This window comes from Vanessa tameamea, chromosome 3, assembly GCF_037043105.1.
Source record: "Vanessa tameamea isolate UH-Manoa-2023 chromosome 3, ilVanTame1 primary haplotype, whole genome shotgun sequence".
In the NCBI taxonomy this organism is placed as follows: domain Eukaryota; kingdom Metazoa; phylum Arthropoda; class Insecta; order Lepidoptera; family Nymphalidae; genus Vanessa; species Vanessa tameamea.
In genome coordinates this window covers 9,985,116-10,002,972 of record NC_087311.1, presented here as the reverse complement: position 1 = coordinate 10,002,972, position 17,857 = coordinate 9,985,116, and the positions used below count along the sequence as shown (strand labels likewise).

The 17,857-nt window shown below is 33.4% G+C and overlaps 2 protein-coding genes across 8 annotated transcripts in view; both read right to left on the bottom strand.

Annotated features, from left to right (window-relative positions):
• The window catches only part of LOC113397410 (calnexin), a 372,199-nt gene that overhangs the window by 42,007 nt on the left and 312,335 nt on the right, over positions 1 to 17,857 (bottom strand). The window lies entirely within an intron of this gene.
• Positions 1 to 17,857, bottom strand: part of LOC113397455 (teneurin-m) — a 214,979-nt gene that overhangs the window by 17,573 nt on the left and 179,549 nt on the right. For all 5 annotated transcript variants that reach the window (XM_026635800.2, XM_026635802.2, XM_026635801.2 and 2 more), the window contains 2 exons: positions 412 to 573; positions 4 to 300 (listed from right to left, as the gene is read on the bottom strand). In XM_026635800.2, the coding sequence (XP_026491585.2) occupies positions 4 to 300; positions 412 to 573 (459 nt within the window). The remainder of the gene's footprint in view (positions 1 to 3; positions 301 to 411; positions 574 to 17,857) is intronic.

The window sequence follows — 17,857 nt, the reverse complement described above, 5'->3', positions numbered from 1 at the left end:
CACCTGACATATAAGAAGCAATAGATAATAGAAGGACAAATAAAACTATAAACACTATAGCAGTACACTTCCAAGAACATCTTGAAGAGAGGCCTTTTCTAAAGTGGAAACGTGAAGCTGCTGGGGGAAAGTGTGTCGCTCTAAGATTATTTCTAACAGGAAGGACGGGCACTGGAGCACCGAAGGCAGGATGCCTTTCACTCCTATCCATCCTTTCTAATGTACTTTTTTCTTGTTTTCCAGGACTACTACATGATGAATTCGATTTGTAGTCCATAGACGGATTCTTTTGAATGTCCCCTGAAAAATATATTCGTATTATTAAAGCTCTAAATAGTTATGATCTATTATTGCATAAATAAATAAATAAGAAACGATTAATTTAAGTAAATCTTGTATTGTAAATACTACCTGAAGGCACGTAAAAGTTTCCAGACGGTGTGCGAACAAGACACGAAGGCTCAAAGTCGGCCAAATCAGCTGGGTTGCCGGTGATGCGGCCGTTCAAACGGGACATGGTAGGATTGCGCGGCGGAACATCTGGTGGAGGCCGGGAACCTTCTAGCAAACAACCTGAAAAAAGCAATGGATCTTAATAACTACAAATCATAAAAATTATACCTATTTATATTATAAGTGAAATTTGATTTAAGGTTAAGAACGATCGATTATAATAGATATGAATACAGTTTAGAAGACAATTGAAACGATTTTAGTATATTGATGAAATTGAATTATAATCAAATAGTAATAACTTCTAAACAAATACCAAACATCGGCCTATGGAAATGGATCAAAGATCGCGTGTTTCGGCAGTTAGTTAATAAAGGAAATATATTAGATCGGGAGCTATTGGCTGAACCGCGGGGCGCGGCGGCCTCTCCCATCGCTAATATAAGTTAATGGAAAATCGAAGCATTATCTACCCCCACCACCCTATCTCCCGACTGCCAGCCAACTTTTGATCCTCGACAAATTTTAAGGATTCCTTCGAGCGTTAATTAATTTATTGTAGCGGCCGATGTAGCCGCAAGAAAACTCAATTAATTTCAAAAGGGTTTTTGTGTTGTTTTTTTTTCGGCGATCGCCCTATTTCGCGAAAAGAAAGCTGGGTTCTCTACAATACTACCGGTTCTTTGAAGTAGACCCTCTTGAACGTTTTGCTCTACTGTAATTAGAAAGTAATGAATTTACTACCGTATTTTCTTGACGAAATCTTATTGTCGTATCTTTCGGTTTCGAGTAATACATTAATGACATCGTCTTCATTGTAGAATAAACAAGAGGTTCGTTCATTAAATATGTGGTGCATGTGTATACTGTGTAAATAAACTTAAAATTATAATGTTAAAAACAATAGGCAAGTTTCATAACAAAGTTAAGCTTGTTTGTTATTGCATAAATTCTCATTAGCATACATTAAACAAGCTCTAAGCGGGGATAAAACAAGGCAATTTATTTTGTGAGCCGTTGGAGGATGAACTTATACGGCAAGTGAGGTTCTTCGTTCTAGTTGCCGGCAATGAAAAACTAAATCACCATTTCCCTTACCTAATTTAGAAGGACAAGTATAGTCATTAATAAACACGTCACTCTGCGTTCAAATACAAAATGCGGTCCATTTATATCGTGTCTCGGGAAGCAGGAATTATGGTAATCGGACGAGTCGTGTCTTTTGTGTGTAATGGTGGGTAATTACTGAGGCACCTCCCGGGGACACTTCGTCTTCTGGAAGGGGCCCTAGAGTTCGAGAATTCGACACTCGTTAACCGAATCGTCTCAACTTTAAAAAGGGAACGCGATTTTGAAAGTCGCCGTGGGATTCGTTGTTCGTATAAAGTTTTTTTACTCGATTTTACGAAATTGTCCACCTCTCTCCTTCTAGCTATTCGTTTGTTTGAGCAACGTAAATATTGTTTGTTTTACAGATAAAAATTACAGATTCCAGTTTTTATGTAGTTTCGCATCATACATATATTGATGCGCCTCCTATATGCATATAACTGTATACGCGATTGTTACCAGTACCCCAATTCCGGTTCGATAGTTTTAATTTTTTCAAGCCGGTCTCCGTGTTTCAAAGTGCAAAACCTTCCCTTACGAAAAACCAAAGCTCGCTTACTTATTGGAAGATAAAACGGCCATGTTTCGGCCCATTTGCGGCCGAGCTTAGCCCGATCAAATGTGATTTCTTATTGGAAATAGAAAACAAGCAAGCGGAGTTCCTAATAGAAGCTGCGGTTTTGCAAAATAAACCCCCAACATACTAGACTAATTTAATCTTTATTTTTCTATTTTTAATTGTAAAGGATATGTTAAGCTTTTTACTGAGATTTATTTATACGCAAACTGTAAATTATTACGTATAATAAGTCATTTTATTCGAGTTGTTTTTGTTAAACTTCATACAGATGAAAGGAATACTTATTCATCACACGGTCGAACTGTCAAACAAATATCTCTTTCAAGTCGTTTCATAAGTCAGGACGTTGATGTATGAAGCAGCAGTTTGGAGTAGTTCTCGTCGCAGAGCGGTGGAAACTGGATACATTTAGGCAATTTCACAAGACAAGAGATGCTGAAGCACACGTGCCGACTATCTTAAGCTCGTTATGCCAAGCTTTAGTGGAAATTTTGTATTTACTCCTTTATTATGATACTTCAATATATATCCTCACTATATGAATCCATATCCACAAACAATTGATATACTTAACATACATGTATTAATATATTAATGCCATATATATTTACATGCGAAACTTCAATTTTAAATTTAGCACCAAAGTTAGTCACAGAACGCGCAATATTTATATGAGAGCCGCGCTGCGATTTATAGTTAGGAAACAATTGGAAACTTGGTCCGGCGTCGTCATGACTTCGTTTTAATTAGTACCCATTCATCGTGAAACAATTGAGTCCTCGAACAAATCCATTATGGAGAACTTTTCGATAGTCGAAAGAGGTGTATTCAAAGTTTGCGATTGTGATGAGATCGGCTTGGACGGCTCTTTGTAGAACACAAGTTCGATGCTACTATTCTATCTTCGAAAATGCCTTCAATGAGATTTTTTCCTTAAACATCTTTTAAGAAAATAATCTATCAAAATCTTCTCAAATGTTATGTTACTGGAAATTTTTTCCTCTTACAAAAATATTCATTTGATGATGATTTAAAATATGCATTAAATAAAAAAAAAAAGATTGAGACTTGTACATTATAACAAATAACGTATGAAAGATCAGGCTATATACTTTCAATACTCCATCGTGTAATTATTAATTATTAATTACTTACATCAAAACGGTTTAATATAACTTCTGATTTATTTTATCTGTTAAATATCATTAGATCCGATATTAATAAAGAATTCCGCAGCGTCAACGTTTAAAAATATTTTAAAGGAAGTCGAATTTTATCTCCAGTTACGAGGAAAATCGCTCCAGCGTAATGATATTACGCATGTATTAAATCGATGGCTTTCAGTTGGCCTGGTTCCGTTAAATATTACGCCTTATCAGGTTGCGTTTAAATTCATTCCTAGTGAATAATGTGATTTATATTAAAACGTGATAGATGCTGAATTGTAATTAAAATTGAGTAACACATGCTAATTTTAGCATAAATATCGTCGCGAAGGACCTAAATTATGTCACCTAATTGTGATATCTACTATCTCAAAGTAATGATGATTTGTTAAAGGAACTTATTTATAGGGATATTCTTAGCAGAAAAAAATATATTTGAAGAGGTATGACATTATAAACGGAAAATTCACAAGACTATATGTTGTAAAGTTCAGTCCTTTAAATAATAATTTAAATTAAAGCATGTAAATCTATATTCGTAGCAATGTATCACGCCAAACAACGGCCGCTTGGCGCAATGATAAGATTACTAGACAAAGGAAGTCCACCCATATCACTACCGCAACCGCCGCTAAATGCGAGCCTTCATTACTACCCCTGAAACAACACAACGAATTTCTATCTTTACAGCCAAGTACCAGAGTCTATAATACTTCACTCACGTTTTATTAGTATCGCAACGTCAACGTCTGCTTCGTTAAAGGACACTCGGCTGTATTTATGGCGACATACTGGCAATGTTACCTTATTTGCCGCTTCTGTTGCCAATGTTTATTTTAAATTTATATCGTCTATCGCTATAAATAGAGTTGAAATCGGAATACCGGTGTGGCTTTCATGCGAGGCACGATAAGCAGAGTTGAACTTTTTGGTCTAGGGATTACAGTATTTTTTCCTTTGTGACTTCAAGCCGGGCGGGTAGTTTCCGGCACGATAAGGAGACGATGTTGCCTAAGTCGGTACGTCACGCGACCACTGCACTAATTTATGTTGCGATTCGAGATATAAGGCGAATGGACGTCGACGCCACCTTGCACTGAAGTTGGTATTTTTTATGGCCTACTATGATAATGTATGAAAACAAAGAGACATTTAAAATAACATAGAGTCGCGATATGCCGCGTGCATTATATACAAATGAAAAAAAAAAATTGCCTGAATTAAAAAAGGCTACATAAAAAGTTTTTGGTTCCTAATTAATTCATTAACCATTCACTTTTTGCCATTTCTTAGAGAAAGTCAACTTTGAATATCAAAATATATTTCTCATTAAAACAAAGTTCGAACGATCTCGCTTTTATTATCCTATGGATCAAAAACTTCAAAGGAAACTAAACGCAGATTACAGAGTTGATAATAAGGATACTTGCTCTGCTCATTAGAAGAAGCTTCTTCATTAGTGTGTCGAGGAAATGGAGAAAAAACCCGCGCCTTCAGTTACCATGTAACCCGACACCGAGTTTCAACATCTGCTAATGGCCAAAACAAAGACGACTATTAATCTCACTATCTCATTGTACATATTTCTTTGTCTAAATCCATTAAATTAATTACGACCATTCAAGGAGCGGACTCCGTATTTATTAGACCCGTTATCATTCATTGAATCTTTCGATAGTGGTCGGTGGAATCGTAGCGGCTGATGGATGCGGGAGTTTCACGAAAATGGGGAGCCAAATTAGCTGTCTGAAGAAGAATGCAGTTGGTGCCGTGACTGATTTCCACTCTGATTTGAGGGGCGATCTGATACGTGTCATTGGTGTCGATTAGGGCGCCTAAATTGGAAAATTCCTTTCCAAAGTGCGATCTTTTGTATCTTTGACCAAGGTGTGTAAAGGAAATTACAAGTTAATTTGTTATCCATATTTCATTTTGTATTTCAGATATCAATTTTTTAGCTAATGTTAAGAAATAAATTCTATCATTAAGGTATGTAGTAAATATCTTATGTCAATATACTACATATTACGGTAAAGTTTGATTTTTATTGACCTATACGATAGATGTTCTGACAATGTTTTGGTACAAGTCAGGTCGAGATGTCACCCGATCTTACCTGAAAGCATTAATTACGCTTTACAAAAACAGACTGAACTGATTAATGGTTAGTTAGTTAACAGTATCTGTGGACTACTGAGAGATACTAAAAATAAAGAGCAATTATATATAAAAAAATCGAGTAAGATAAATATGCTAAAATAATTATAAAATTTGGTAATAATTTATTATTATTTGGTAAGAACTGAAAAGTTTTATGCATAAGTATTATAACGCTTAAATAAAAAAAAATGTAAAAATAACGCTTAGAAGTTTACAAAATGTAAACGTATTTAATATGCAATATAAATAAAATAAAGTAGTTAAACAAAGTTGGTAATAAATCTCAGATTCTTCGATTAAATAATATTTAATTTTATCTGTTTCGTTCAATGTAAATGATTTTTAAACTTAAAATACACTCAAAGCCGTGGAAGTATGTTTGCAAATCTATTATAAATGTCGTCACACATCCGCGAAACTGGTCATATTTCTCGCTTTTTCACGGACCAAGTCTGATAGAGATTGATGATCGGTCGTCCTCCCTCCTTTTAAGGGTGAACTCACGCGATTACACCGCAAAGGATCTATCTACATATATCCAAATTTTGTGTGATGGACGTTTACTTATGGATAAATACCAGGATAATCCTCGACGAATTGAAGAGTAATGGATCTATATAAAAATATTTTAGATTTCTGCGTTTATAAAACTTTTCAAATGGTTTGTCAATAAAAGTTCCAATTACTTTTATTTAATTTAAAAAATATTTTATTGTTTTAACAAGCGTCGATATTAACTTATGCAATGTCCAATTTACATTCAGATATCTTAATAAATAAAGATATGTATATATTTATATGTTTACTAGTTATAAGTAAAGATAAAAAATATACATTCAATTATTATTTATTATCTACATGTTGCCAAATTGTGCTTAATTTTCAGCGGTTGCGCCCTAAATTTCATGTGGACTTAAAATGAACGCTAAAATTCGGATGCGTTCAATTTTATTACGCCGCGTTTTATTTTAGCGACCCGTGCGGTTAGTGAATGGTATTATTTATGTCGTTGTTTTATGTCGGGAAAATAATTTAAACAAAGCTCAATAATTTATCAATATTTAATAAATAATTAGTTATGTTATATGCTGCCGTTATTATAATTAATGATTTTTGTGCGTGTGCTCGTTTCGATCATATGTTTATATTGCTCTATTTCATCATTTTAAGTGTATATATGTATATAGTACAAAAGTGACACTGGAATTAACATAAAAGTTAAGAGTCTAGAGAGCCCGGAACAAGTTTATGACTCGTTTCTCCATTACACCCTATTTAGTGGAACGCATTATTCCACCGGTTCTTGATGACTATATGTCTTAAAATGGATTTTGCGTAATAATGTACTCAGAATTGGTACTTGACAGTACTTTTTTACACAAAAAAAACAAGATACCAGTCGCTATCATAAAAATTAAAATTTCACGCATGTTTTCGTTGGACGCACGATGTGCATTTATCAAAGCGATGCGCTCAACATCTTGAAAGTGAAGAGGCATTCGACACCGACTGAGTGGGCAATTCACGCGCAATAGACTAGGGCTGTTATAAAAAGTTACCAGTGTCTTCGCTTAATTGGCCGCGAACCCTTTCTCCTGTGTCTAAAATAACGATTTTTGCTATCGTTGCAGAGAGTAAGATTTCCCGTCGAAGTTGTTATCAAAGTTTAGTAGTGGCATTCGATTAGAAACGGTACATACATAATCAAAAGGGTTAAATTCGCGTGATAGTCCGGTGAGTTGTAGAACGAACTAGTGCGGATCGTAAGTAAACGTTAGGGTGGGTTGAGAGCGCTCAATTGCGGTAAAATCATATCGGGTATGAAATAAATCAGCAAGTTATGCGGCGCCTCGGGACGGCTCACGTTACGCCCCGATTCGTTATCTGCATTTTAAAATAAAATGGCGCCGCTCTGGGACTTGACGCGACGTTGACAGGTGCTCGCTGTCACGGTGCGTTTATGCTATTAAACATTTCGTTGATTTTCCGATTTTTTTTACAATAAAACTTTTTATTATTTTACAAAAACAAAAATTCTTAGAAAACTATTTTAGGATATATTTCAGCAAAATATAAAAGCCTACAAATGTAAGACGGAAAAATATTGTTAATATAAGATCTGTCTTCTGAAATAATTCCCTTTATAGTTTATTTAAGGCACACTATCTCGAATGATCAGTCCTCAAACATTGGGCCAGAGCGACCCGGCGAAACACATTCAGAGGTCAAGCACACTCCGCCCTTTGTATCCAAATAGATATAACGTACATTAGCAAGGGTCCCTTTTCTTACCAAGTTTTTGCTCTTCACAGAACCTTTCACGGTGAGAGCCAGGGTGGCGATTGTATCATTTTGATTTATATTCGATATTTTTTTAATTCAAATCAATATACATTTTATTAATCTTATAGATGAATTGTATTTTGTGGGACATATTTTCAAAACTATTCCAGAATTTAATTCAGTAAGATCTCATGATATCGTTGTGATAAATTTTACAAAATAATTTTATTAACATTCAGAAAAAGATAGATCGACGTATGGTCGAAGAAGAAGTTATATGAAAAATGATCCGAACCGCTTAACCGGACGTTTGCCTTTAAACCCATTTACAAATGTAAACGCACATTACGGTATTCGTATCCCGGGACCTCGGGATCCGAGATCGGAACCCACTCCATCCATCTAAGTGGTCTGACGGATGATGCTGTCGATACGCGAGATGACAATACGATGACCCTGGTTCCATTTGTATGGTAATAGTTTTCTAGGATCGAGGTTTGCTTTTGTGAAGATATATTGCGTTTGTATTACTTCTACTATTTATTTATAGCGACTCCGTGAGTTTAGTTTTCTAACACGTACTTAAGTCAAATTTTACTATGCCCAACACCAAAACATCACCATGCAAATTAATGTTTACGTCAGAAATGTTTCATAATCTTTTAGCTACTGTTGGTAGATCTTTATGCAAGCGTATCTGAGTAGATCACACTAGTTCACACACGTTTGTCAGTTTTGTTTAGTCAAACATTTTTTAAGCATCAAAATATTGGAGAAATGGATGATTGTTTTTTTTTTATTATGTAAATAGGCGGACGTACAAATGGGCTCTCTGGTTGTAATTAGTTACCACTATTCATAGGCGTTGGTACTTTAAGAAGTACTTATCATTCCTCATATTACCAATACACCACGAACCTTGCGAGCTAAGATGCCACGTCCCTTGTGCGTGTAGTTACATTGGCTCATTCAACCTCCAAACGATTCTGATAAATCCAAACCATTTTGATAAATACATAAAACTTACGTGTACTTGTTAAAAATATATGTAGGAAATGCAAAAGAACAACCGGTTTGAAAATATTAAAATAATTGAATCTGTTGTACAAATAACTCAGGATCAAGATAAATCGGTTACTTTGAATGACAAAGTGTCAAGCCGACTATGAAGGCATTGCCAAGTTGATAGCGGGCTAGCGTGTCTGGTAAGAAATATCAAAATGTTGCTTAACTTTAGGTGCAGAATTGCAGGGGACTATATTTAAAAATGATAACACATTAAAAACCTAGACGAGAAGATAGGTAATTTTTAATCTTTCTCTTTAATCTTCTCAGTAAAAAAATTAGATCTTATATAATACAATTATCATTGCTTGGCGGTAGAATGTTAAGCTGAGTGGTACCAACACAGGCCTGATTTCTAAAGAGTGATTATAAAGAATGAATTGTAATATTAGTTTGAAAGAACGATTTAGCTTTGGTTTTTTTTTACAATTTGAATTGCTTTAAGATTCCGACAACTGCACCGCGATTCTGACATCATTATTTCCAGCCGCAAAACAACTGGCAGTTAGTTGAAAATAGAAACGTTTATTGATTTCTTTATCGGCTTTACGTCGCTTCAGCTTTCGTCGAGAAACGAACATAAAATAAATAATGTGGATTAATGTTATAATATATCGGATGAATGTAATTGCGGTCTTGTCGTGTTCGATTAATATAAAATACTTACTATATCTTTTTATTATAAAATAATCTGAATAAGCTTAATTATTTATCAATTCTTCTAACTTTCTTTAAGAGGTGCATAAAAAATTAACGTAAAAATAACCATTTTGAACTTCAGTTTTACGTACAGCTAAAACTTAAATACTGTAAAGAATACGAAAGTACTGTAATTTTCTAACCTATGTATTTTTTTTTATTTTAAACTATTTTTCAACGACAACATCAAAAGCATGAATAATATTATCAAATTATAAGCATTAATATAATACTTATAAGATTTAAAATTGCTTCTTTAAATCATTTAAAAATTATATTAAATAATGCTTTTCATTATCTGGAGCGCGCGCGGCGGCCATTTTGTCTCGCTTAACTGCATTACGGATAATGACGTCATCCATCAAGACAACTTGACGGGCAGTTGCAGTAGGCACTGATTTCATTAATTGATATGAAATTGTTGTAAAAGTAGTTGAAAATTTGCTAACGAAAATAATCTTATTATTTGATAATATAAGTTTTGTCTTAGTATTATTATAAGATTTCGTCATATTCTTAGCTAACTCTGCTGTATAACCATAATAAGTAAAACAGAACATAGAAACGGGAGTTTTGGTGCACCTTGGGAGAGGCCATGTACCTAAAATAAAAATATGATTAAATCTGAAACTATATGTTATTTTAACGATAATTTCATAGAAGGTCACAATTTCGTCAAATGGTAAGATTTGCTTATATTTAGGCCCGGAGCACTAATCCGTATTGCTCATCACACGCTGAATCTATCGTCATGTCGGCTGTGAAATTTGAAATCATATTCCGGGCCAACAGCCAACTTTAATAATATTTAGCGTTGGATCAAATGTATTGCAAATGTTTGCCTACTTGTCACACTTAGACATACTTTTTAAAATTATTTTTAAGTGTGAAATTAAATAGTTTTTTGGAAATAAGCAAATAAGTTGACCGGAGTGCGATTAGGAAAAGGACAGTGCTTTCGGAGATACGCGAGGGTTTACGGCCGGTTTCCTAACACCGGGCCGTTATTGAGAATTTGTGGAGAAAAAAACCAAAGTTTTTTTTTAAATAGCCTTATTAGGGTCCGCTATGCAAGACATGTACTCTGTACTTTACGGTAGCTATACTAGCTACTAGACCTACGAGGCAATCCTGTCCAAATATAGTTGCATATACTTTAATATCCTGACAAAATGCGTCAATTTTTTTTAAAATAATTTTCCAATAAGCGACACGGGTTGTCGAAGAAGTATATAAATGTTATACATACAATTTTGTAGTACACAGTTATATTAAAAAACCACCTACACGTGAGTTAATAATAAGCTTAGGGAGTCTATATTCCAATTACGAGTATATTGTCTTAACTGTAGTAAGGCTTTGTGCAAGTCCGTCTGTATCAGTCCACACTCTTCAGTGATCGTCAAACATCAATACTTTACGTAGCTTGTGTTCCAGTTAAAGGGCAGAGTAGGTCAGTGTAATATCAGGCACAATAGATACATTTTAGAACCTATGTTTGGTAGGGCGTTGATACTACAAAGCTAAATATAGATTATTGAGGTGATCACGTTGTCAGGTTCAGCTGATGTTGTGACATGTTTTCTTTTTGTGATAACCGATTAAGTCTTATATGCGAAATCTGTACCAAAAGTAGGTTCGATAAAAGTTGAAGGGATCATAATACAACTTTTGCCTAGTTAATGTTATTATAATTCTATTAATTTAATATTAATATGTATATATGAAATTGAATTGTTTCTTTGTGTGTTTGTCCTCTTTCTTATTCCTTTGCGTTCTTAAGCTATTGATCTTACTCTGATCAAACTTTGGTGAGTTTTCCTGCTTTATTTTTTTATTTTTTGCTTTTTTTTTTTTTTTTGTAGACGCTTATTCTACCCGAGCAAGGCCGGGACGGGTAGTTAGTATATTTATATGGTATGAATTAACTGAATATCAAAACCTTCAATCAACATTAACCTTACACATCATGTCGAATTTATTATTTTTAATTAACCCGCATCCAACGAAACATTGAAAGGATGAAGTCATTAAAAAGCAAATAAATCACGTAACGGGTAGAAATGGAGCCGCTGAATACATTTTCATGTAAATATTTCAAAGGTAATAGAGCTACTCAAAATCAAAGAAAAACCGCCGTCAGAGCGAACATAATATAAGACGAACGTTAAAAATAATTATATTTTTAGTATATTATGTTTGTGTGATATATTAAAATTGCGACTTATTGAAAAATGAAAATATGTTATTCAATCGTATGTATATTAATCACAATTTTGAAAGCTTTTGGTTGAATACTGAAAAACAGTTTTTTCAAATATTTATCATGTTTATATAAAAAAAACTTTGTTTATTTCTGAATATAGTTTTCATAATCTAAGTTACCGATAAAGAATGCTATTTAACACAGATTTGATGGTCAACAAAAAGGAAGAAAACCAAATATTCAAAATTTATTTTAATTTTAATGATAATCATATCAAAACCATCATTAAAATAAAAATAAATTTTGAATCGATTTCAAAAAGAAATTTAAATTAGAATAAAAAAAATGTATACAAGTAATCTGTTAGATTACACACAGATTAGTCTAATTAATCACCAAAATGTTAAAGATCTCACCGCGGACGCACAAAATGACATTTTAATAAAGTTCATTTACCTGTTTTATAAATGTAAACGTACATAACATCAGCTAAGCATACGAGAATAAAACATATCTTTTAAGTAAACAGCGAAGTGCCATCTCTATAAAAACGCGTTAAAACCAAAGAAGAATGTATACAAGAGTATTCCATCACATCCAGCTTCCATCTCCGCATTTACGTTTTCATAAATTTGCTTTTCGATCAATATTTCATATTCGTAACCACACTGAACGGAAGATTTTTTCACAAGCTATACATTCGATTGTGATCCCCTCGAAGACACCCACTTGTTTTCACGATACATTTTTCAAAGGAATTATATTATCACTCCTTGGATTCCATCGCTGTATCGCTTTATGAGCCATCAGGGGGTTCCTCATTTAGAGTTGCGAGGATTATGAGTTATCGCTTGAACAGATACCTACTACACGCGTTAGTTTTGTGCTGATGTATTCTATTAATGAAATGTATCATATGAATCGTATAATTTTAATGAAATTAACAAAAAATGTTAATACAAGTATGCAAAAACGGAATCGAATTTGAAAATAATTGTAATATTCATTGAAATTGAAATGTAAAGGTATCTTCGTTTTGATACTGAAAAAAATATAAAGTTAGACAAATACAGTATTTTTTAAGCCAAAAAGAATCATCTATTATACCGGCGCCGCAGAAAAATGCTCGCAAAAATCCGTAACCCGTGAAGCAGAATTTCATCGCGAAGCGGAACGTAAATAAAATATAGTTTTCCAATAGCTATCAGTAACAGGTGACAAATATTCGAGGCAGGACGGCACTCTTCTGTCGATACACATTATCTGTGGTCAATATAATTTATTTGCTATGGCAAATAGGATTAGCAGCGGGCGGCGCGTCGCGTGGACGCTCATTTTTTGTGGCACAAAATGATGGGTTCAGTAGTATATAGATTAAGTGCCAAGCTGTTATTCACAATATTATATGCTTTGAGATGAGAAGGGATCTTCTAAATGATCATTGTGTATTGTATGTACCCTTTATGCAAGTGATAGATGGATGTGACGAAATAAAGATTTATGTGTGGTGAATTTAAATAAGTAAATAATATCCCAATAATTTAAATATTGTTTCTTTATATAAATTTAATAAACGATTTGTTTTGCCAGCCAAAATCTATTAAAGCAATTTTCATAACAATATTTAGTGCCTTCTTATACTACTTAAAGATTCAAAACAAGCAGCGGCAAGCACATTAAAAGCGTCTAAGTAAAAATAAACAAAGTACGCCGAAATGTAGGACGGGACGTGACAGGTGCCCTTAAAAGCTTGGGAATTGGCTGAAAGTAATCCGCGACCAGGCTTATCCGATCTCCCGAACAAATAAAAATACTTAGCACGTAAAACCTTGGAACCGTCGTAAAACTGCCGGTTCACTGATAATGCGTATTGGGCCAGGTTGCGATGATTTTAACTACATCTGCAGAGATGGAATTTTCTTTTTTTTATGTTTATTTTTAGAAGTTTATATGATAGTCCAATATTTATAGTAGGTACTGTAACATCCCCCTAATAAACATATCATCATTTAGTCGCAAAATTACAAAATACACATACCGAGCAGAGAAAATAATTAATAATAAAATAAAAAAACAGATTTCTAACATAACTGTCCGATATTTTTTTTGGAAACAGCATTTACCCAATTTATTAGTATAATCTATAAATCAACTTTCAGCGTTAGAAGAAGTAAAGCTTTCTCTATTTTGACGTGCAAGTATCCGCTTCGATTAGTATTTTCCTATCGTCTATATCAATGTAATGAAAAATATAAGTTATATTTTAAATAAACCAAGTAAGTTTTTGTCACTAATATATGTAATGCGTCATATTTTGGTGATGTCAAATTATTGTATCAATTATATAATTCCAAGTATTTTACTTGCAAAATTTTTATACCATTTACAATTATTTTACTCCAGAATAGTCACATCAAGATGCCAATAAATTAATTGTCCTCTACTACTTGATATGCTAAAATACAAAGCTTCTATGTATTTGCAAAAGTTATGATTTTTTTAAACACACTATAAATGATTTATACATTACTTAAAGTTATACTATTCCAGTATTTTATTTAAATTATACAATATGTAAATTTACTATTAATTAGAAATTAAAGAAAACCTAGTGTGTTAATTAAACATGTCTACGTAGACTGGTCATCTATATTTATAGGAAATAGTTATATGATACGACAAACACAACTGCAAAGTGCCTCTGAGATATATAGGAATTGATGTCGGTTTGTTTGTGGATATTACTGTTACAACAAAATATAGATTCAGACGCACAGAACAATCTTAGATTCTATATAATGTTATCAATAATACATAATGCAAACAAGGTTTTGAGTTTTGTTTTGTTAAATGTTATGTAAGAAATCGTGAGTAAAATGAGGGCTTTAACATCATGTTAATTAAACAAAATTTGATTATATATGGCCAAACTTTAACGAAATATCGTTAAAGTTTGGCCATATCCAAAATCTTAAACGTATTTAATGTTATAATCTTTTTTTATTTTGGCTTTTATTTGTGCCAAGAGGCCACATATTATTTCGCCAATGTCACGTGCAAATGTTATCAATATTATACTTGTTTTGCAGAAAACCAAAATGCTATAAAATTTGTATCAATTTATGATATTCTAATCTAACTCAGAGCAGAGCTTTGTATAGGATTCAATTTGTGATTGTTTATTGTCAACTGGATGCTCTCGTCAACAAGTGGGTCATAAGCACGTATTTCCAGTAAAAGACGAAATTTGGTCATTCTAAAAAAAACGCATGAAACATCAGATTAAATTATTTACAAATTACAAGTGTCAGCTGAACGTTTTTTATAAAGTTATTTTAAAGGCACGCGTGAGTTAATTCAATCCAGCTCCGAACCGTAACTGCATAATTAAATCAATCATTTTTATTTCCATCGACGAATATCGAATAAGCCAGACAGCTCCACAAACTAAAGATATTTTATATATTGTAAACTAAAACCACAGATAGATAGTTTATTTTTATATGTATGGATTTTATACAAAACGTGACAGTTATAGAGATAAGTTTGTTGAATAATATGATCGTAAAAGACTGTTCCTCGTCTATAGTTCTTTCTGATAATGTTTATATAACTCAATTTTACGATATCGATCCTTGCAGTCCTAAATTGAATTCCCTCAGGAAACAATAATTTCGAACAATTTGAATAAAGCCACAATTTCATGGACGCGTTGGTGCGAACTCGCGAGTGTTACAATTTAATAGAACTTCAAAAGGGCTGCTGATTCCGCCACAATTCTATCAGCTTAGCGCCAGATCCCGGGCATTATGCGTATAAAAAGCGGTTATCGCGCCCCGAATGGGGACGATAGATGGTGAAAGGGGAGCGAAGTAGATGCGGGCACTACGCTACATATATTCAAATGGAGTATAACTATTTCGTATAACACATTGCTGTTATTATCTTGATTGCATAAAATTATGTTCTTAAAAATGAGCAATGTATGATGTACTATAAGGACTTGTGGAATTAAAATTAGATAATGCCTGCAAACGACATATGGGCTTTATTACGACATAACATATTGCGAATGCAAAATTTTCATTACTTTTTGGATTAAGGTCTTTAATTATATTCTTAATGGTAAGAATTTAGTTATTGGAGTTTGAGTACTTTAATTACGGGGTTTTAAATTAAAGATAAATAACATTTGAAATTGGTATTAAGTTTTATCAGAATTTCGTCTTTTATAGAAATTATGTTAAGCAGCAGAATTTATAAAGAAAACTGAGCACTAAAGAAATGTAATTGATAAAAAATATCGTTTTAACAACAGTTTCAAAAGGAACTTTTTATGCAAACTTTAAAAATAACACCGCGGAAAGCGTCCATTTTGTCGTAGGCGAAAAAGGCGCGAAAATAGCGCTGAAGTAAAATGGCCGCCTTATATTTATAGTTTCAATTAACGGACTTTGCATGTTCCGTCCGGACTTATGTCGACAAACCGTACGTAATAAGACTAAATGAGTAAAAATCTTATATCATTCTATAATGATAAAAATAGATATATGATTATGCTGAAGACGTGTAATTTGATAATAATTCTTAGATTTTCTCTCAAATATTTCATAACTGAACAATTCAGACGGGAATTGTTATGTATTTTACCCTATAAAAATAACGTATGACGTAAAGTTGATCTTCAACAAAATTAATTCGTCATCCGACCATCGAGTAATCAGCTACGATTGTAATTGTTTTAATGTGAAAACTCTTCAAGCTCAAATAACACAAATCAGTTTGAGATGCATTTAATTGTAATAGTTATACTGTGAGTAAATGCTGTTTTTATATCTTGCAATTTTTCAACAATCGGATTTTTCCGTAATTGTTATTGGAGAAAGTGAACAACCATTTGCGATAAAATCATCACGTTTCCAAAAAAAAATATCAAACGTAACGCTGAGCTAGCGTGGGTGGGACAATTAAAATCAAGCGATTTCAGCGCTCGCCGCTTTAACAGCGACTATTTAGGGACAATTACATCGCGTCATTGCCCATTGTCCGGCGACGATTAAACGCGAACTACAATGGGTCCAATCCGAGCCCTAACGAAGCGACTTCGGTCATTTCCGTCCCACTTCGGCCTTGCTCAAAGATGTGTAATTTGCGGGCACCAAATTGTAGAGCGGCGAGTTTTGACGGAATTGCCCCAAGTTGAACGCTTGTAAGTGGACCTTCGGAGGCGTTAGGCGAACTTGGCAAAGTTTGGCAGATTGGTTTAACAGAAACGTTTTTGACATGGCGAGTTGCATATTCAGGGCTATTTTGGTGTCTAACATCAGAAACAGTCAGATGGTTCTGGGTCAGAGTTAATTAAATTAACGCCATTAAAAACCTATTTGATATGTCTTATATTCATTTTATGATATAAGGTTATTGTGTGATAAGACCGTTGTAAATTAAAGCCGAACTAAAAAGGAAATATATTATTTATACAAGGTGCTACAAAGTATAATTAATATTATAATTTATAATTTCAAGAGAATATCTTAATGATACTAATCACAACTTTTCAAGTGTATTCCATTGAAATTAAAACCCTCTGGGTATGCAATTCAGATGTTCAAAGTTTTAATTAACATATGTCTCAACGAAACAATCGCAGAACAAAACAAATAGAACAGCGCGCGAAACTGGCATAAAATACAAAGTTTTATCTAAAGATAGTTGTTTCACCGTAATATTTATTTGCTCATCCTCCAGCGCCGGCGTAATTATGCGTTGACAAAGGCCGCCCTTTGTACGCCCGACGCCAATAATGATGGCGTGAACTTTGCTAATTTTGCTACAACCCGCGAGCAAAAGGCTGGCTTCGAACTGTCTATAATTTTCTATATTACAGGTTATAAGAGGACAGATTTTATGGTATTCTATTTGGTCAGCTTTGTTTGTTATTAATTGATCAAAGCAATTGTAATTTGAAACTGAAAAGATGTAACAAAATATAATTTATATTGGCAGAAGATTAGACAAAATTTTATGCAATGTTCTGATATATACATCAGGGTTCGCGGATATATATCAATTGATTTTTATCTTGATATAAATCATTTGATTTTTTCCTATCTTCTGAACAACACTCATAGATGT